Source organism: Podarcis cretensis (assembly GCF_951804945.1).
Source record: "Podarcis cretensis genome assembly, chromosome: 13".
NCBI lineage: Eukaryota > Metazoa > Chordata > Lepidosauria > Squamata > Lacertidae > Podarcis > Podarcis cretensis.
In genome coordinates this window covers 53,909,778-53,932,034 of record NC_137182.1, presented here as the reverse complement: position 1 = coordinate 53,932,034, position 22,257 = coordinate 53,909,778, and the positions used below count along the sequence as shown (strand labels likewise).

The 22,257-nt window shown below is 46.1% G+C and overlaps 1 protein-coding gene across 8 annotated transcripts in view; it reads right to left on the bottom strand.

The window, feature by feature from the left end:
- Positions 1-22,257, bottom strand: part of DLG4 (discs large MAGUK scaffold protein 4) — a gene marked incomplete at its 5' end in the record, with an annotated part of 145,924 nt that overhangs the window by 109,435 nt on the left and 14,232 nt on the right. For 3 of the 8 annotated variants that reach the window (XM_079951788.1, XM_079951789.1, XM_079951794.1), the window contains one exon: positions 20,719-21,413. The exons of 3 other annotated variants lie outside the window; for them this stretch is intronic. In XM_079951788.1, the coding sequence (XP_079807914.1) occupies positions 20,719-20,748 (30 nt within the window). Of the gene's footprint in view, positions 1-20,718; positions 21,415-22,257 lie in introns of those variants that run through there. 2 more of the 8 variants (XM_079951803.1, XM_079951792.1) reach the window with 2 other exon arrangements.

Below are 22,257 nucleotides of genomic sequence, written 5' to 3'. Positions count from 1 at the left end.
TTGATGTACCAGGCCTTCAGCCAGCAGGAGCCCCAGACGCTGAGCTTTCATTTTTAAAAATGTAAGTCTCTAGCCCCCCAGAAGGAAGGCAACCATTGAGACAATTTTTGTGAGATGCACCAACCTGGTTGCTCCCACCTTTCAGTGTTTTTAGCCAATGAGTGAAGTCAGAGATGTGACTTATTTGTGCTCCAGATGATGGTAATCCCCAGGATCCCAAAAAGTTATTTCATCCTCCCCTTTAGTGCATTTTTCCTGCTTCTGCCTCGTTTTCCAGTTTTTGGAATCTCCATAGTTTTTGCCCTTCCTTTCCCCCTAGTAACCAGGATGCATCTTTACTGTGGGGTAGGGGGTTATCTGAGATCAGGTATTCCGTAAAAGTTATTTTCTGCAAATATCACGGCACAATAAGAGCAGGTAGATGTTAAAAGCCCGTCCCTGAACTGGAAAATGCAAAATATGAAAACTTTACAAAGAGGCTTAGGCATTTCTCCTGCTGTGCTTGAGCTAAAGGCAAAGCATTAATTAAGAATCCACTATATAATTAACTCACAGTACAATGGTATACATGTCTACCCAGAAGTACGTCACTTTGTGTTTAGTGGGGCTTAGTCGCAGGTACATGGGTACAGGATTGCAGCCCAGGCTTTAATTTAGGGTCATCACTGTGGGAAAGCAGATTTCCTGTGCCTTTAACAGTTATGTGTCAAGCATAAATTCAACAGGTTAAACCTTTTCTAGCATGGAAAAATAATTATGGGGGGAAAGCTTCACCTGTCTGCATTCTGTCAGACATTTTATTACATGTGCAGCCACCGATTTATTTTTCCGCATGCCACTCCAATCGCAAAAGAGGAAACAACTTTGCATGCAACACAGCATATGCAAATTTTATGCAAGTCTGCGCCTGCTTTTGTGAGTAGGTCATAGGACCCAATCTGCATACAGGATTCTGGACCCAGAAAATTCTGTTAGCATCACTGTGTACTATACATTGGTACCTCTGGTTACATACTCAATTCGTTCCGGAGGTCTGTTCTTAACCTGAAACTGTTCTTAACCTGAAGCACCACTTTAGCTAATGGGGCCTCCTACTGCCGCTGCACCGCCGGAGCACGATTTCTGTTCTCATCCTGAAGCAAAGTTCTTAACCTGAGGTAATATTTCTGGGTTAGCGGAGTCTGTAACCTGAAGCGTATGTAACCCGAGGTACCACTGTATGTTCATATTAACAGTTAGGCTGTGGGCACACCCTATATTTAATACACATGCCTCCTCCTTCCCCAAAAGAATCCTGGGAATTTTAGTTTGTTGTGTATCCTGGGAATTGTAGCTCTATGAGGGATAAACTTCAGTTCCCAGGATTCTTTGGGGAAAGTCATGTGTTTTTAAATGTATGGTGTGTACACACAGTCTAGTGTACAGACATATTTTCCAGGATTCAGCACAGAGCTTTAGCCTGAACCAGCAGGGTTCTTATCTTATGCTCTGAGCTACAGCCCCTCTCATACGTTTGGCTTTCACACATTTCGACCATAAGAATAATGACCATTTGGTGCCAGAAAAAGAAAGAGAGAAATGTTTCAAAATGTGAGCATGCTGACCGTTTGGCATGGATACATACTGCGAAAAAAACTGAGATGCCACAAGAATATATAATGTGCATTGACAAATGCATGAGTGGATCCGGCACGAACACAGCAGATTCCACGACGCGCCATTAGCCACAAGACTAAGAATGGAACCTCCATAATCAGAGGCAGGTTAGCTTTGATTAGCACACACTGGAGAAAACAAAAGGGAGGGCTGTGGTTCTCAGGCCCTGCTCACAAGCTTACCAAGAACAGCACATGGCTGTGAAACTGTTAGAAACTGGATGACTCCGTAGTCATGACTGTGAAAAAATGTTCAAGGCCATTGCACTGAAACTAAGCAACTAAAAATGCAGTAAGTTTCCATGTGGTGCATTTTTATTTTTTGCAACAGACAGCGGGTTCTAACCACTCTGAGATGGGCCACGAAAGGTGCAAAATTGCCACACACTCCCAATTGTTACCATGCAGGCATGAACCACCCAAACCAGCATTTTAGTTTCTCTGACAGATACAGGCTCAATGGTGGTGTGAGTTTGCAAGGAAGTAATTTCAAGCGGGTTGTCAGTGCAGAGATGGGGAGGGGGGAGCAAAAGGATTGGTTTTATTGTCAAAGTTGTCACCCTGAATGAAAGGAATTCAACAGGGCTGAATTCCAAAGATTTATGTATTTTTAAAAAGCAGTCAGTCTTGAAATACAAAATTTACATTTCTACTCGCGCACTCTACATCTGTGAGCTTTTAATGCTCTCCTTTGACAGAACCCCTTCCACAGTCTCTGTTGCATAACTGGCATGCATCATGGGAGATTCTGGGGCATGGTCTAGGTCAGTTACCAAGTACTGTGGACTTAGTTTTTCAAAAGCCAAGCCAGAGACCCGACTTTTGAAAATTTTGTTATCTCTATGGTAGTTTTTGTTATGTGAATGGTGCCACGGACCCACCTGGCTGGGTTTCTACCACCACTGTCTCCTGTGGGAGGGAGTTCGATACCTTAACTATGCACTGCATGGAGAAGAACTTTCTTTTATCTAACCTGAATCTTCCAACATTCCACTGCAGTGGATGTCCATGAGCAGTGTTAGAAACTGAGCTATGAAAGCTAGGAGCTAAATGGCACAACAACGGAATGTCTAGGTGCACTTTTTCTTTACAACAAGAATACAAAGCTGAAAATGAATGAACGACAGCTAAAATATTATGTTCGTTTTTCACATGGGCTAGTCCTTCCACTGCCCACCCCCCATATATTCTTCCTCTCTTCCTCAGTCTTCAGAGAGTAGCTGGAAGTGGGGAGGCAGAAAAAGGTCCTCCTTTCCTTCCACTCTGCAGTTTAAATCTGGAATCTTAGGTGCAGTACTGCGCCCAGAACTCAGAAACTTCTCACTCTAATGAAATTCCCTTTCGCAAAATGTGCCTAGAACAATGGGAGTTTCAAACACTGTCCATGGGTCCTAGTGTTTTGAGAAAGGGAGAAAAACCTTTCTGTAGACACTTTCTTCATGCCATGAACCTTTATATAGCCTTTTATCATGTCATCTCTAACTCGCCTTTTTAGTTTAGAGAAGTCCCAAATGTTGCAACATTTCTTCATAGGGAAGTTACTCCATTCTACTGGATTTTTTGGTTGCCCTTTTCTGAATTTTTCCCGACTCTACAATATCCTTTCCGAAGTGAAGCAACCAGAGCACTTATAAGAACTTTGTAACTAAGGCCTCCTCCTGACCAATGACTTTTTGTGAGTGTATTCTGCAACATGTCATTGATGATATTTATTTACTTGTTAAACTTATAGCCCTCCAAAAGGAGCCCAGGGCAGCAAACACTTTTGTGATTAAAACATGCAATAAAAAATAAACAAAAAATATCTTTAAAATATTTTTAAAATGTTTTTAAAAAACTAAAAACAATAAAATATTTTAGAAAAATTAAAATCAGATGCAACCAAATCATGTATGCCTGCTGAAACAGAAAAATTTTCAGCAGATGTGTCTAAAAGAGTACAATGATGATACCTGCATAAGGTCAAGAGGCAGGGAGTGATAGTGCTTTAGAGGGTGCATTTATACTAGGTAAAAGGTAAAGGTAAAGGACCCCTGGACGGTTAAGTCCAATCAAAGGCGACCATGGGGTTGCGGTGCTCATCTCGCTTTCAGGCCAAGGGAGCCGGCGTTTGTCCACAGACAGCTTTCCAGGTCATGTGGCCAGCATAACTAAACCACTACTGGCGCATGGAGGACTGTGATGAGTGCCAAAGCGCACAGAAACGCTGTTTACCTTCCTGCCGCAGTGGTACCTATTTATCTACTTGCACTGGCATGCTTTCAAATTGCTAGGTTGGCAGGAGCTGGGACCAAGCAACAGGAGCTCACCCCATGGTGGGGATTTGAACCGCCGACCTTCTGATCAGCAAGCCCAAGAGGCTCAGTGGTTTAGACCACAGTGCCACTAGACCATCCAGACATCATTCCGCTTCATTAGTTGCTGTGTGAAGCTTCCCCAATGCATTATTGCTATCTGGAGGGACACTTCTGTCTGCCACAGAGGCTGGACAAAAAACAAACTTGAACATTTGTGGTATAAAAAGGTATAGGATTCCAGCAGGCAGTTATGGGACCTGCACCAACTGGAAATGTAGCCGTCTATCTGCCCCAACATTTTGCAGGTGCAAACCATATTGAGAATGGGATCATATACCGTATTTTTCGCCCTATAGGGCGCACTGGCCCATAGGGCGCACCTAGTTTTCAGGGAGGGAAATCAAGGGGGAAAATATGATCCCCCCCGCCCCGCAGCTCTGGGAGCAGCAGACAGGCTGCACGCAGCCTGTGCACTACTCCAAGACCTTCTCCCTGCTTTTGCGGGAGGTGGCAGAATTCCCCCACCTCCCGCAAAAGCCCACAGGTAGAATTACATCAATATCACCATGTACAAAAACAATCAAGAATACACAAAGCTTATCACTTGGATAAACTAGGGGAAGGGAAGCACATTCCACCATGCAGCTTTCATCCCCAACCTGGAGCCCTCCAGATGTTTTGGACTATAATTCTGTACTGGATGTAGGCTGATTGGGGTGGGGGGGGGAGAATCTAGTCCAATGCAAGATTGGAGAAGCTTGCCATAATGTCTAACTGCTGCAACTGTCTCTCAGGGTTGCCAGTATGCTGCTGGGCTTAAATTCAAGGTGTTATAAAGCCTTCAATAGCTAGGGACCAGATTACCTGAAGTACCGTATTTCCTCAACCCCTTATGTGCCCACTTGACCACACAGCAATCTGTGGAACTGGCACCTTTACAAGTGCCACAAAATGTTCACCCCATGCTTGTGAGACATCAAACTTTTAGTGTGGCAGGAACTATGCTATACAACTCGCTTGCTTCTTTGTGTCAGGCAAGCATCTTAGTTGCTTTGCTTTTTAATGCTTGCTAAAATCTTTGGGACGCGGGTGGCGCTGTGGGTAAAACCTCAGTGCCTAGGACTTGCTGATCGCATGGTTGGCGGTTCGAATCCCCGCGGCGGGGTGAGCTCCCGTCTTTCGGTCCCAGCTCCTGCCCACCTAGCAGTTTGAAAGCACCCTTAAGTGCAAGTAGATAAATAGGTACCGCTTTATAGCGGGAAGGTAAACGACGTTTCCGTGTGCTGCGCTGGTGCTGGCTCGCCAGAGCAGCTTCGTCACACTGGCCACGTGACCCGGAAGTGTCTCCGGACAGCGCTGGCCCCCGGCCTCTTAAGTGAGATGGGCGCACAACCCTAGAGTCGGACACGACTGGCCCGTACGGGCAGGGGTACCTTTACCTTTACCTTTACCTAAAATCTTGTTTGTTTAGGCAAACATAAACAGAGCCTGCTGGATCACGCTGATGGCCCAGCTAGTCCAGCATCCTGTTCTCACCATGGCCCACCAGATGCCCATGCAAAACTTACAAGCAGAACCTGAGCACGCGAGCACTCCCTTCCCTCCTTTGTTTTCCAGCAACTGGTAGTTGGGGAAATTGCTGCCCCTATCTTTGGAAGCAGAGCTAGCCATCATTGCTAGTAGCCATCAACAGACTTCTCCTTTATTAAACCAACTCAGACACATAATTTTATGATGTGTGGTTCTTCTTAAACTCTGTTGAGTTTACAAAATTTTTTATTTTTTTAAAAAGACTTTTGAAATAAAGTTTCATAATTTTTTTTAGTGAATATCACCTCATTCTTTAACTACAACCTCCAGGAGGGAAGCACTCACAGTCACAGCAGTCTCCCCGTCGCCGGAGCAAGGTGGAGGAAGACTGTGGCAGGAGGGCTGGCAGAGCATCCACAAACACCATATGCACATCCCGCTCTAGGGCCTACATGTCCTTCGAGAAGCTGCCTCTTTCTTGTTCCTCTATGTCTTGCCTTGATCCACACAGGCTACTCTCCCAAAGGTACAGATTCCTTTCCAAATAAATTTTATTAGTTTTCCAATATTCCCACAATAGCCAAATTATAGCGATATCAATTAACTCCCAATACAATCATTCAAATGCCAATCAACTTCCAATTCATACATTGCATTTCTGCATTCCAAATCTTATTAATGTCAGTTACATTTCAGTTAATATAATAATCCCTTAATCAACAGCTGCATAATTAATGATTTCCATTTGTGTTGTCATACTATATAAATTTATTAAACTTCAAGGGAGGAACTCAAACTATTATCTTTGTTTTGTCCTGTGTGTGAAAAACTGTTCTGCCCATGGAGATTCCTTCTGACCACACAGGTTCAGATTCCCCCCCACACCCTGTCTTGTGCAGGCTAGAAGCGAGGTCCACTCCATGTGACAGCAACAGTGTCCAGCATGCTTCCTGCATAGGGCTGTCAACCTATTTGCTCCAGCAGACTCCTACATCCTTCCTGGTGCCACGGTGGGCACTGCACCTGTTACCTGTCTAGCCACCTATCCAAGGCTGAGTGGTGAATGGCCCCTTCACGCTTTCTTAGTTTGGAGCTGTCCCATTGGGAAGCTCTAGCAAAGAAATAGCCCTCTGGGTGTTTTTTAAAACTATAGTTCCTCTCATTTCTGACCACTGTCCATACTGTCTGGAGATGATGGGAGTTGAGGTCCACAACATCTGGAGGTTATCATAGTGGCTGCCCCTGCTGTAGCGTGTAAAAAAAACTAAGTGTAAGTGTGTATGGGGAGTGGGGTGCTATTCCTCATTGCCATACGTTCACTGGCTCCCTTCATTTGCAGGCAGCATGTGGATGTTGTTACCAGCAGTCCTTGATTGGTGGACATTGGTGAAGTTTCTAGGGATGGTGTGGACTAGCCGGTCTTTCCTCCATTTTTGTATTTTCTTCCTATGAGCTTGCCCCTCACGCTAGGCACTAGATGTAGTGGCTGTACTGCCAGAGCAGCAGCAGCATATATCTAGTCCCAGCATAATTTAAATATAAAGGTAAAGGTAAAGGGTCCATTAGGTCCAGTCGTGACTGACTCTGGGTTTGCGATGCTCATCTCGCTTTATTGGCCGAGGGAGCCGGCGTACAGCTTCCGGGTCATGTGGCCAGCAGGACTAAGCCGCTTCTGGTGAACCAGAGCAGCACATGGAAACGCCATTTACCTTCCTGCCGGAGCGGTACCAATTTATCTACTTGCACTTTGACGTACTTTCGAACTGCTAGGTTGGCAGGAGCTGGGACAGAGCAATGGGAGCTCGCCCCGTAATGGGGATTCGAACCGCCGACCTTCTGATCAGCAAGTCCTGGGCTCTGTGGTTTAACCTACAGCGCCACCGTTCACTTAAGCCTGAATGCCTAAAATATGGTGACTGGGTTAGTAGAAGAACCTTATGAAAGGTGGGATGAAAAATGTAGGCACTGTAAATGCTAAGTATTAATTATTTGGTGCAGAAGTCCCTGTTTGACGTCACAAGCTGGCCCTTCAGCCAGTCCCCCACTCCAAGCCCAGCATCAGTCATCCCATCCACAACCTTACATGGTTGTTGTAACGATGACTAGGGGACTGGAGAGGAATCACAGCAAAAAAAAAGGACAGTCTGCTGCAAGGGTCATTAAGATGGGTGGGTTACGGCCAAGGAGAATTAGGAGACAGTCTCCACACAACTCTGAAGTTATCTGCTGCATTCACACATGATATTCTCCCACAGGAACCCCTGCAGTTCTTAGTATCCTCAGGAGAGGCCTCAACTTAGAATTTGATCTAGTGCTTTTGAAAGCAGGGCCTTCCCTGGAGCAGCACCACAATATAGGCTTATACAGTCAAACCATATGGTCTATCTAGCTCAGTATTGTCTACATTGGCAGGCAGAAGTTCACTGGGATTTCAGACAAGAAGTCTTTCCCAGCACTGCCTAGAGATCTCATCAGGGACTGAGCCAGGGAGCCGCTGCATACAAAACAGGTAATTTACCTGATGTGCTACTGTCAAATGTAAAGCAGGTGTCTTTGTTGCTGAGTTTCAAGGCAGTTTGAGATGCTGCTGCCTCTGCCTCTGCCTCCTTCTCCTCAGAAGCATTTCTTCCCTGTCCTGCTAGTGCAACATAACACGGCATCCTTACTTTTGTGGGAAGACAGGACAGGACTAGTATATATATATAGCAATAAAAATCTAAGCTTCTGGTGTCTATATGTGCTCAGGGACTAGGAATGGGGCAGAAAGGATGCTAGATCTAGTTCTGTGACATGAGGTGGTGTCCTCAGTGGCTAGGAGTGCCCTTTACCAACCAGTTATTGGCTGTTCCTGGATCAGGATAGCTTGAGCACAGTTGTCCATGCATTGGTAACCTCATGACTGGATTACTGCAGTGTGCTGTTTGTGGGGCTACCCTTGGGGTTGATCTTGAGGCTGCAGCCGGTGCAGAGCACAGTGGCTATATTGCTTCAGGAGGCAAACTATCACCAGCATAGAACACCCTGCTTGCATAATTTGCACTCACAGCCAATCTGCTAACCAGGACAAGTTCAAGGTGTTGGACCTAAGTCCCTATGCAGTTCAGGACCAAGTTACCTGAGATATCACTGTACCCCTTATACACCCAGTTGATTATTTCAATCTGCACAAAAGTCTCTCCTGCAAGTTGAGTCTGTGGTAGTGTTCAAATCCCCACTTGCCATGAAACTCCCTGGATGACCTTAGGCAAGTCACTGTCCTCTTTCAACGTAACCTATCTAACAGGGTTGTTGTGAGAATAATTTGAGGAGAAGAACCATGTACACCACCTTGAGCTCATGGGAGAAAAATGTGGTATATAAATGAAAGAAATGAAAAAGTTTCAGTCAACAGCAGGGTTTGTAGTGTGGCTGCCCATGTTCTGTGGAAGAGCATTCCTGTCGAGATATGACAGGCAACCACTATCTGCACTTCCTGGAAATAGCTCATGTTTTGCTCCAACAAGCTTTCCCAGCTAGATAAATGGTTCTTTACTATGAATGCCCACTTGTTAGGATTTTAATCATTTTTTAAATGTATTTGCTGTTGTATTTTTAATTGTCTTTAATTATTTTGTTTATAAATTGCTAAATTTACTGTTTTATTTGTAAATAACCTTGAGACAGTGGATTAGAAGGTGATTAATAAATTAAGTGCAATAATAGTACTAATAATTAATTTTGCCTTACATTTGAATCAGAAACCACTTAATTCACACTCCTCAAACCAAAACACAAACTGAAACACTACTATTCTTTGAAATTTATACTTCTCCAAATTTTGCATGCAGTTCTCCAACAAATGTGTAGAAAAACATGGTAGGGCATAAAAAATGCATAATGTTGGTGAAAATGCATTATAGTAGGAAAAACACTTGCAAAAATGTGCATGTTAGTCCAAACTGTATGCAAAAATATGTATGGTATATTCTAAGAAATTTTAAATTGTTGTAACCCACCCTGGGACCTGAAGGATAGGTAATAATAATAATAATAATAATGATAATAACAACAATAATAATATCTGGGCTGAGTCCACCTGCTTCCAGGATTCATCTTGGGCACTGGAAACAGGATTTATCTGTGACCTGGAAGTTAAGCAAGCCCTTAACCTCTTCCCCACATTGCGCCTCCCCATGCCAAATTAATAGCATGTGTGCCCCCCCCCAATCTCTTTGGGAGTCCTTGGGGTGGGTAGAAAGGGAACTGGATGGAACTGGGCATGAAGGGCCTACACAGGAAAATGGAGGGGGGTGTTGCTGTACGTTGCCTGAAATAATCCCCCCCTACGCATTCATGATCCAGTTATCCCTGGTTGCCATGGCATCCAAGAGGCAGCCGAGGCTGATAGGAGGGGGGGAGGGTGCTGGGATGAGGCAGCGAAGGATTGAGAAGAGAGATAAAAGTGGGGGAGGGAGAAAGAAACTGGATAGAGCAGCCTCCCCCAATGTGGCACTTTCCAGATGTTTTGAACTACAGCTCCCATCATCCCTCAGCTGGCTAGTGGATGATGGGAGCTGTAGTCCAAAACGTCTAGAGGGAACCTGTGTGGTGGAGACTGCTTTCAAAATCAGGAGTGTGTTGAACACTGCCTTAGGAAGTTTTTGTCAATCTCACTCCTTGGCCTGAGGTGTTTTAGCTACCTCGCGATTGTCAAAAAACAGTTGTACGACCCTCTACCGCCCCAAATCAAAATTTGGGTGGTTTCAAAGGCACACATCTTCTTGCCTGTGGGTATTACCACCTCTGCCTTAAAACAGCAATCAGCTGTGATGCGGGGACATCCTACCACCACCCACCCCAACCTATGCTAGGAGCACCAGGGGTTGGGGTGAGAGAGAGTGGCCTGCCTTGTTCTTTAAGCCATAACAGCTCTTCACATATGAAACCTTCTCGAGAGACTTCATAATATAAAGGGCTGGGGTGGGCAGGAACTGGAGGCACAGAAAGGTGAATGCCTTGGAGGAGGGTCTGGGACCACTCAGGGTGGCAGACAGATCTGAAGCACACAGCACAATTCATGTGGACAGTCTCCTCAGCAAGCTAAGCTATGGAACTCACTCCAGAGGTGGCAGTGATGGCATCCAAGGCCACCAACATGGATACAGGCTTTCGGTGGAAAGGGCTATCGGTGGATAGTAGCAAGGATGGCCATGCTCTGCCTCCACATTCAGAGGCAGCAATGTTTCTGAGTTTCCAGATGGCAACTGTGAGAACAGGATGCTGTACTAGATGGGCCATTGGCCTGATCCAATAGGGCACTCCCAGCAATCTTATGAGCTCCACTGGGATAAATGGGCGTGGGTCCCATTCATTTCAATTGAGCTTATTTTGGATAAAGTTTCCCCCATGAGCTGGGTAGATCTGGCTCATCTCCAGCACTAGCGGTGTCATAGCATAGCATAGAATCATAGCATAGCATTGTACAGTTGGAAGAGACCCTGGGGATCATCATTTCCAACTGCCTGCAATGCAGGAATATGCAGCTGCCCCATATGGGGATCAAAGTTGCAACCATGGCATCATCAGCACCACACTCTGTCATCCCCTTAAATATCTTAAAGCCACCTTCTCCAAACTGGTGCAGTCCTTGGCCATGGTAGTCACTGGAAGTTGAACTCCAGCAACATCTAGAGGGCCTTGCATGGAGGAAGACTCTCTTAAAGCTAACCCCCTCTGTCTGCTGCTTCTGTTCATGAAAGCAGCTTCGCAGACCCTTGGTCTGCACTGTTACAATCCCATTCATGCCAAAGACTCCTGGGGGCAGCCACCTTTTTTTGCAGGCCCAGGAAGGAAATTCATTCACAATGTGCCCTCCATCTCAAGTATGTGTGTATATTTGGGGGGCTGGGGGGGGGGGAGGACAGCACTGCACAGCACAGCAGAATAAAAACTGGCTTCACATTGCAGGCCATCTTCAACACAAACCAGGGCTGCTAGGAGACAGATATATTTCCATCACTTCCCTGAGCACCTCCCATAACTTGAGAAAAGCATTTGTTGGGAGCAGACACAGAACGTACTCCGGTCAGTGGAGTGCATGTAAGTCACACAGAGATATAAGGCACATACTTCCTTGCAAAACACCACTAGCTTTTGTTCACACAAATGCAGCCCAAGCTTCCAGTCCTCTTTGAGGCCACCACCACTTTCGTGTACAAAAACTCAGGGCCCATAGCTGCATAGTAAGTAGAAAACAGATGACAAAGTGTTTCCCCCAACACTGCAACGCTCCACCTGTTGATGCCCGACTATCATGGTGGATGTAAAAGGGCACAGAAGCCCTGCCTTCCTGCCTGCATGGAAACCTTTGAAAATAACGCAAGAACACAACAGGACTGCAAACATGCCCTCTGCAGTCTGAGTCCCTTTCCATCATCCACCTCACTATCACCTAACCCAGCACTGTTCTCATCCACCATCACTCCAGACAAACACAGAATGTCTGGTGAAACTCTAATGGCTGCAACAGAAATACTTTATTCAAGACCCCTGAACGCTTAGTTTGCATATTTTCAATCATATTTGGGGGGCATTAATGCCAAATTTGCATTATTATTATTATTATTATTGACAAACAAAAGCCCATCAACCAATTAAACATCACAAACATCCACTTCTGGAATAGAAATCTCTTAAAATCATTGGCCTCCCAAGGATTTGCCACCCCAAACCACCCTGTTGGCAAAAACAGCTCCTTTTGGTTCAAAGGCCAGTCACTATCTTATACCAAACACAGCTCATTGAAGAAGACTCCGGGACAAACCAAAAGCTTGCAGTCCTAACCAGTGAAGTTTATTTTTATTTATATCCTTCATATCAAGGAGCCCAGGATGGCAAACAAGAAGTGATAAAATGATTAAAACATCTTTAAAACTTTTCCAGTACAGATGTAGACTGGGATGAAGAGCTCAACTTAGAAGGCTTGTCAAAACTTGTCTGAGGAGATATGCAAACAATTAGCCAAAGCATTTGCTGCATCTCTAAAGCTTGCTACCTAGCTAGAGGAAACGCAGTGGTAGAATGCAGGAGGGTTCTAGGATCAATCCCCAACGGCATCTGCAGGTAGAGCTGGGAAAGATCTCTTGCTAGAAACCTTGGAGAGCCATTGCCAGTCACTGAACAAGTGTCTGAATCAGTAGAATCAGCTTCCTGTGTGACCTTTCCATTCTTATAAAAATCTGGGATTTAGCCACCCTCTTTCCCTTTAGAGCAAACCTCACAGCTATAATCCTATATCCAACACCCATACAAGAGCAACTAAATGGGTCATGGTATATGTAACACACTCACTAGATAAGCAAAAACTGGACTGATTGCTGCCAGCATCCCCTTGGTTTTTCCTAAACTATGAAGCTGCCTTGTCCCAAAACTCAGGCAATCCCTCCATCTACTCTAGTTTTGCCTATGCAGATCTACACCATGTATTTAAAAGAAATTCAAGGCACATTCAAATCAAATGGCTTCTCCCAAAGAAACATGAGCACTAGTTTGTTAAAAGTGCTGGGAATTGCAGCTCTGTGAGGGTGAAACTACAGTCCCCAGGATTCTTTGGGGAAGTCATATGCTTTGAACGTGCTTTCAATGTATGGTGTGGATAGAAGGAGGGTGGCTAGTAGTTGTTCTTCAGGGTCTCAGGGAGAGGAGACTCTCTCTTCTTATTGCCTGCCCCTGCCCCTTTCATCTGAAGAGGCTGTTGGCAACTGAACCAAGGACTTTTGACATGCAAAGCCGATGCTCCACCACTGAGCTCTGGACCACCCACCCCACTGAGGATGCCAGATCTTCAGACAGGCTCAAGGCATTTTCAGACAAGATGCTGAAAGTGACATTGACCCTCTCCACCACAACCACCATGGACACTGTCACTGACCAGCCCTTCGCACCATTCACACCTCCAAATGTAGGATAGAGAGCAGGAAAAGTAGTTAAAACAAGTATCTTCCACCTTTTCAGACCCAGGACCCACTTTTAACTCCAACATGCATTTGGATGATCGTTTTCTTGGATCAGGCTGCAACCCACTAGTGGGTCCTGACCCACCAGTTGAAGACAAGAGAGTTAAAAAAATGTCAAATATATGTTCCCAGCAAATACTTTTTTAAAAAGCAAGTGAGTTTGAATACTACTTCTAACGATATACATTTTTAAAGCATCAGTGGAGTGGAAAGTATGTTGGACTGTGGGGGCCAGGCAGGAGAGGAGACCTGGGCCCAAATTTCTACAAATCAATGAAATGCAGTGGGTGAAATTGATGGGCTCAACTCTCCCAACTAATCTACCTCACAGGGTTGCTGAGATGGGAGGGGGCAGACGATTCACATAAACTGTTCAGAGTTCCTTAGGTGGCGGAAAAGGATAAAAACTAGACAGCATGAGCAAAAATGGAAGATTTTTACAAGGTCTATTTGGGTTGCATAAGTTGTTTTCTCTAAAACATACACATCCCACCTTTTCCAAAATAGCTTTAAGGCCAATTAAAAGATTATTAAAATAAAACAGTACAATAGACAATTAAAAATCATAAATACATCCAGCTTTTCTTGATATCAAGAAAAAAATGTGTGTGCCAGATTGCCTATGTGGTTATTAGTATATGTGTTTGAAAGGCATCTACTCTGGACCAGATCTGTCAATCTCACTGACTGATACCCAAGATCTACCTGCTGGGATGCAACAGGTGTGTTGTGTGGGTGTGTACACATGTGTATAAAGTTTCCGGTGGATTCTGGGGTGTTTTGCATCCACAACCACAACCTTCCCTAAATGCCCTTAGGAGGACTTTTGTTCCAACACCAAATGCTTGAAAATAGGTCCTGTGGCTGAATTCTCACTGAGACTGAGCCTTTCCAAATTGCCTAATTTACGGTACTTCCCTCCCCCTCTCACATACTGCTGCATGATACCTCCCACCCACCTTCTGCCAGCTCAAGGGCCTTTTCTAAATTTCAGCAAAGCCCCCCTTTCAGCAATTCTTGGACCAAATCATTTATAAACCTTTGGGGGGCAGTGGTCACAGGTCAGTCCCTGTTCACTCACCCATCCTCAGAAGCATTTCTCTTTTTTGGAATCTCTCTTCTACTGTGAGTTTCTCTCTCCTTGTCTCACACACACACACACACACACACACACACACACACGATGACTCATTCCCAATCCAGATTATCAATGGCAAGAGCCACACAGGCATGTAACACACACACACACACACACAAAATGTCACCAACCAACCGGATGCCCTATCCCACCCCCATTTTCTTACAGCTGCTAAAGAACACCACACTCTCACAAATAATCCATGCCTGGAGAGACTGAGAACAAGAAAAAAGGGTGAAGGTAAAGGCAGTGCTATTCTGGCTATCTAGCAGCTTTCTGGAGTTACATTCCGGATGCCTTGATGAGGACTGATCTGCAAGACTGCCACTTTTTAAATAAATCTCTTCCCACCACCAACCCCAAGAAATTTTAGCACATACATGGAAACAGCTCAGTAGAGGCAAGCAGATCATATTGGACACCATGAAGAAGGACTATTATCAGGCCATAATAGTCACGATCCGTTGGACGCTGTCTCACAAAGACCCCAGAAAAATGAACTGTAACTGCGCCTTGCATGGAAAAATGTCTGGATGGATCATGCCCTGTGCTAATTATCTGAAGAAGTGAACATAGGAAGCTGCCTTATTCCAAATCACTCTCTTTGCCCATCCAGGTAGGTATTTTCTGCACTAGCAGCAGCTCTCCAGGGTTTCAGGCAAGAGATATCCCCGGTCCTACCTGGATATGCCATTGGAGGTTGAGCAGGGTCCTTCACAGCACCCCTAGAAGCCTCTTAATGTGTCTATCCCCATCTAGATGGGGAACCAGCAGCCCTCTAGATGTTGCTGGACTGCAACTCCCATCATCCCTGATTATTGCTGTTGTTGGCTGAGGCTTATGGGAACTGGAGCCCAACAATATATGAAGGGCCACAGGTTCCCCTCCTACCCCAATCTACAAGCCTAGGGGAGGTGGAAGGTCCTCCCCCCTCAGCCTCTTTTGATTCCCTAGCTTTGAAGTTGAAAATATTTAGCCATGTCTGTTAGGTGTTTTTGAAACAAACAATAGCCATGGCTAGATACTTTCAAGTCCAATCTCTGCCCAAAGCATTCAGAATAGCCCAGCAAGGATTCCGTGCCCAACACCTAGTCATCTAAAAAAACATACTTTCCATCCTGGTCATTGACAAGTGGTGTAATCATATCCCCCATGTGATTTACCTGAAGCACCTTGGTACTAATGCACCCAACTCCCTAATAAATTAATATCCCTATATTGTGACATTAGATGAGGAATGGGAGTCCTGCACCCTTCCAAATGCTGCTTGACTCAATTCCCAGCAGCCTCAGCCATGCATGTTCAGGAATGATGGGAGTTGTAACTCTGGCAACTACACAGATTTCCCCACTCCTACATTAAATCCAAGGCCTTCTAGAAAGGAAAGCTGAACCTGTTCACACTTTTACATCCACCCCAAATGCTCTACCTGGATCAATCAGTCTCCACCAATATGCATTCAAGACAGATGCAAAAATCTAGAAACTCAGTAGCTGGGAAAGGGCCCAAACCTGTGGTAGAACACCTGATTTTCATGCAAAAGGCCCCAGGGTTCAGTCCCATATGCATTTTCAGGTACAGGTGAGAAAGGATTCCTGTCTGCAACCTGGAGAGCCACTGTCAGTGTACCAGTGGTGATAATAGTCTGGCTTAGTATAAAGACAGTTTCCTATATTCCTAACCAAGTGACTAGAAAAGATGGCTGATTGATATCAAACACCTTTGCACTCCTGATTCTAGGCATTCGTCTACATCTAGATGATTCCAAATTGCCATCTTCACAGGCCTCAAGGCAAATTTCTACTCCAGTTGTTAAAATGAAGTGTGGGAGGGGGGACTTTCCTGAAGCCTCTAGAATACACATACAAACTGGGCAGGATCCAGACACTACTGTTAACACACTCTGATATCAACTTAGAGGATAATACAGAGCATCTACTTTACCTGCAGAAGGATCCAGGTTCAGTCCCTAAAGGCATCACTAGGTAAGAATCAGAATGTCCTCTGTCTGAAACCCTGGACAGCCACTGCTGCCAGTCTTTGTTGACAATACTGTGCTTTATGGACCATAGAGCTATATAGACTGAACTATTTGGACAATACTGATCTAGATAATCTGAATCAGTATAAGGTAGCTTCCTATGTTCCTAGGAGGGGGAACAGCAAGCCCAGGGACCGAATGCTGCCCTCTAAGTCTCTGTATGTGGCTCTTGGGACTCTCCTCAGGACACACCCAAGGCTTCATCCCTCACCAGCCTTGCCCTGTCCCTATCTCAAGTGTTTTTGCTTGTCCGGAAAAAAAACTTTCTGCCCCCCAGAAAGTTACCTATGAGGAGATGTGGCCCTCGGGCAAAAAATGTTTCCCCATCTTTGTCCTAGAACTCTGACCAGATTGTCCACAGGAAATGCCTCTAAAAAATTCTCCCCTAGAAAAAAAGAAAAAAGAAACTACCTGCCTTTAAATCTCCTGACGTCACCTGCTCTTGACACTTTAAGAACTCTTCATGGATCAAAACTATGAATGGGAAGGCAGGCAAGAACACTCCCACACAGCTCACTGTGGGTGGCTTAACTCAACCCAACTTTCTCCCTGGATTCTATTTTTAATAACCTGCTGGTCAACTCTGAAGAGTGGGTTTCCAAGCTTAGCCAAGCCCCTGAAGACCCCAAATGACAGACAAATACCATGAAGCCATCAAATGTTGATCAGGCCCTTAGCCTGGAATGTAAGGAAGCAAAGACCAGTCTAATAAACCTCAGGGGTCCTTCTCTCCCACCCCTCCTCAACACATTCATCACCCCTCCACATGCACTTAACCAGCAAAGAATCCAAGGCCAGTCCTTAGAAGATCTGATAAGAGTAGAGATGGATGAAGCCTCAGGAAGTAAAGCCCCAGCCAATCACTCCCAGTGCCCACATACATTATTAATGAACCATTGTCAATTTATGGAAAGTGGGGGGAGGCTATTTTCAGTGGAAGTCCAATTCCCCCTCCCCCAGAAAACCTATTGTTCACCCTTGCCAGTGACTTATAAAATTTATAATTTTATTACTTATACCCCGCCCATCTGACTGGGTTGTCCCTCTCATGATGGGCCAGGGCCTCCTGCTGCTATGCTGAGAGCCCTCCCTCTCCACAATCACCAGACTCCCCCTCCTCAAAACCTTTTTTAAAAAAGAAAAAGAAAAAATAATACACTCTATTCTTATGCCTCAGAGTGTTCAGACACACTTACAGATGTGTTGTGTGTCTGCACAAATTAATGTAGATATACCCTCACATTCAGGGCTAAGAAATAACCTACAGTCTCTGTAGAATTGATTTCCCCAACCCAACACCCTCCAGATCTTGGGACTACAACTCCCATCAACCCCAGTCAGTACTGGTTAGGGCTGATGGGAGTTGTAGTCCCAACATCTGGAGGGCATCCAATTGGGAAAAACTGCCCCGGATTGTGTCTCCCTCCTCACACACCCAACCCTATTAACGCCATTCCCCACCCACTCCACTGCCTGCTTTACATTCCGCAGCAAAATCAATCTAGGCAGCCATCATACAGAGCCCCCTACCCTGATTTTCATTTATGCGGCCTAGAGACACTTCTCAAATAGACCTTATCACTTTCCCCACTACCAAGAAAATTTGTTGGGGGTTTTGTGAGGGGGGGGGAGAACCCCAGACATTCTCTCATCTTCCTATTTGCACTTACACCTTTCAACCACCACCACCCCAAATTCCTCTTCCGCCTGGAAGCGGACAGCCACTGCAGTTTCTACTACTGGTTCCTATCAGACGCTCAAACCACTCAACCTCTCTCTCTTCTACCACCCCACCCTCCTCACTCACACCCCAAAATCAGCATTCATGTACAGTTTGAGTGTGGTATTTAGCGCAAGCATTGTGTGTGTGTGTGTGTGTGTGTGTGTGTGTAGGGCGGAATGAAATGGCTCCTTTTGGTGCTATTTCTGTCTCTCTCCCCCTCCCCCCACTCACACTTATATACACCCCGGGTGATGAGCTCTCAACACCCTACTCTTTTTTCAAAAAAAAAAAACCCCAATAAGCCAGCTACACTTTAAGCCATCTCAGCCAAAAGCAACACCTGTTCACTGTGCACCCCTGGAGCCTGGCCACCCCCACCCCACAGACTCATTCACTCTCCCCCCACCCACCCACCTCAATGCCTTATTTTATAATTAAATGTTCACCCCGCCCTGACTAATCAGGACTGAATCATTCCATTCTCCAAAGGCCTGATGGGATCTTGGATTGCTCTGCGTTTCCATGGAGGGGCAGAAAACCCAATGCGGAATGCTTTTCTTTTTTTTTCTTTTTTTGTTAAGAAAGGTTTCTTGATCTTGCTTTGTCAAGACACTGCATTCCACAGCTTCCCCCCACCCTCCCTCTTAGGTGGTGCATTCTTATGCTTCCTCCATCTGCTGTTCTCTGAAGTAACATGAGTTTGCTAAGAGACAAATACTTTCAGATGAGCATCAGAAGATGCCAGACTTTTATCCTTCCCTCACTCCCCAACACTGCTCTCCCTCCTGCTGCCCATCTTGACACATGCAGACCTTCCTCTCTGGCCCCCACCCCACTGGCAACCTCCATCACACACCTGTGGGAAACCCTTTTATTCCAACAGCCAAGAGCAGGGGCAGCTCTCAATCCTAGTCCAGTGGAGAAAGGGAGAGTTCAATTCCCAATACCCACTCAGAACCAGGCCCTGAATGAGGCCTGGAAATCTCAATGACCACCACCACCCACCCACAGCACCAGGAAAAGAAGTCAGGGAAGGGAGGTAGAGGGACTAGGAAAGCAAGGCCAGAAACTGCTGAGCACCAAGGTCCATGGAGAGCACTAAGGAAATGGATGGGTCCCCTTGCTACCTTATATAGGACTCAAGTGGCTCTCACATTGGACAGAGAAGTACCTACTCCTCAATTCTCAATACTGTAGCTATTGACAAGTTTTCCCAAGACCAGTAGCCCAAATCTAGAATTCCCAGCACCCCGACATATACACACACACACACACACACACACACACACACACCATTTCAACAATCAAAAGTCTTCTAGTTATTAAAACAACCACCACCCAACCTTGGGGAAGGACCCCAACCTCCCCCCCCACACACACACACCAAATGAAACTGCATAGCAAAAGCATCTCTCTCTCTCTTACACACACACACACACACACTCTCTTTTATGGCAAAGCCCTAGAGCCCCCATTAGCAAGACAGCTAAAACAGAGAGGGACCTCAACCCTTGACCTGTATTTCACCATAACCCTAATCTTAGAACCATTCCAGCCCTAAGATATTTCAAAGTGGAATTGGGAACGGGTCCATTCCACCCCCTCTGCACACACAAACCTCCCAGCAACCTCTGGAGCTGTACAATGTGTGTGTGTGCACGCACAAACATGCACACACCTGCACCCAATGTCAGCCTAGTAGTGTGTTGTGTTCCCAGTGCTCCGCCACCATCACCATCATGGGCACGTTCCTTTAGCTGCAAGCTCTTTAAGACACAAGCCTTGTGGCATCCACTTTCAGCACCACGGAGAGCACCAAAGATTCAGCACCAGGGCCAGCATCCTCACATTCCAGCAGTAAAGATGCCACCTTTTTCCGCTGCAACACCCCATTTCTCTCCCTCCTGCCTCTTTATAGGGACGATTCCACCTCCCCAATCTCACCACCACTACCCCACATCACCCTATAGAGCCTTATCCCACGCAGCCATCGGCTCCATGGAAACTGCTCATGGGAGAGACAGAAGGCTTCTGGAGACCTCCTCCCACCACTTCAAGCAATGGAGGAGTCTCTTCCACTGCTTACCACAACCATCATAACCACCCCTATCGCCAGTGACCACCTTGGCACCCAGTAGCATTGCCAAGCTGTTCCATGCCACCCATCAGCAACTGCCCCTGCTCCGTCGCTTGACACACAGACAAACACACATGGCTTTCCAGAGCTCTCTTACCCCCCCCTCCCCTTCCCACCCTTTGCAGAGGTGAGCAAACTACCCCACAGTTAACAAGAAGCACAAAAGACGGCACAAATATACCCCCTCCAGAGGCAAATCTTACCTTGGTAGTGACTATGCACAAGCAGTCCATCCCTTTCTTGACTCAAGCACCTAGCTGGGAAAGGTCTGTAGAACATCAGATATTCCGGGGCTCAGGGTTACCGCTTGCCCCCCCCCTCAACTATGGTTCTTGGGTAGCTCACCCTGACTGATGAGGGGTACCAGGGGTGTTACGTCCCACCCGCCCCTGAGCTACGCTTTGGTGTATCCTAGGGGTGCCAATGCTGGCATCTGGGTGGTGTGTGTGTGTGTGTGTGTTAGGGTGGGGGGATGCCAGTTGGGAGTATGCGAGAGATGAAAGGCAGCGTGTGTGAAAGGAGAGGCGAGAGATCCAAAAGGAAGGGGGGGAGAGAGAGAGAGCTTACAGTGGGGGGGGGGAGTGACAGAATGCAAGGAAGGAAGGGGAGGGTGGAAAAAGGAAGGAGGCTCTGCCTGTTCTCAGAGAAACAGAGTCCTTTGCTCCCTTCGCTCAAGATGGGCAGCTGGAAAGAGGTGCAGAGGTGGAAAAGAAGGTGGAAGGGTGGGAAAAGAGGGGAGGAAGAGAGATAGAGAGAAGGGGGGAAGAAGGGGGAAATGGGGGGAAGGCCAGGAGCAGGGGGGGGTCCCGCTAAGATGTAGGGGCTGAATTGGAGAGGGGAAGAGCCCTCTTGCTGCTCCCCATCAGAGGGAGGGGAGAGGGACCTGGAATATGGAGCAGTGAGAGAGGGGGGCACAAAGAAAAAGGGGGGAGGGAGAGGAGGTTAACCTTTTGAGTGCCAGAAAGGATCCAGCCCAGCAAGGGAGGTGGGCGGTGTGTGGAGGCAGCAGCGTCACCGGGAGTTAACTCTCCCAGCGCCAGAGAGACTGAAGCTAATAGAATGAGAGGCTGGCGGGAGGGAGATTGAATTTCAACTGTGGGTGAAAGTACAAGGCACAGACAGCCTCTTCCCAGCACCAAAGTCCAGAAAGGATCAGAAAGGGAGAGATCAGGAACTTTGGCGGGGTGGGTGGGTGTTTGTACGTGTGTGAGACTGCAAGTGTACATTTTTGTCATATGAGCTCACCCAGTATGGGTCATGCATGTAACTGGCAGAAAGTGGTGGTGACAAAGTGGGATCCAAAAGGCGTTGGGAGACCCTGGGAACCCAGTGCTTATGCACAAGCGTTGAGTGTGATATTTCAGGGCAGGGTATTGATCCTCATCTAATTTCGGAAGATTTTTCTTCCTTTGTATAATGGTTGGGAGGGAGAAGATAATCACAAGTATATGTATATGTGAGTGTGTGTGACACACACACAGTCTCACTCTCTCTCTCACACACACACACTTGAGACCAATTTAATTTTACACCTAACAGGAAATATCTCATATAAAATGGTGGGGGGCTGCCTGGGAGCCAAGAGAGGGGGTAAAAAAAGAAAAATAATGCCACCCCCACAAATCTGACCTTTACACACAGGATCTCCAGGAATTCATTAACATTCTCTCCCTCAAACCCCTGCAAAAAAAACACACCCCAAAACAGACTGCAATAGGTTAAATTTGGAGTTGAAGACAGGA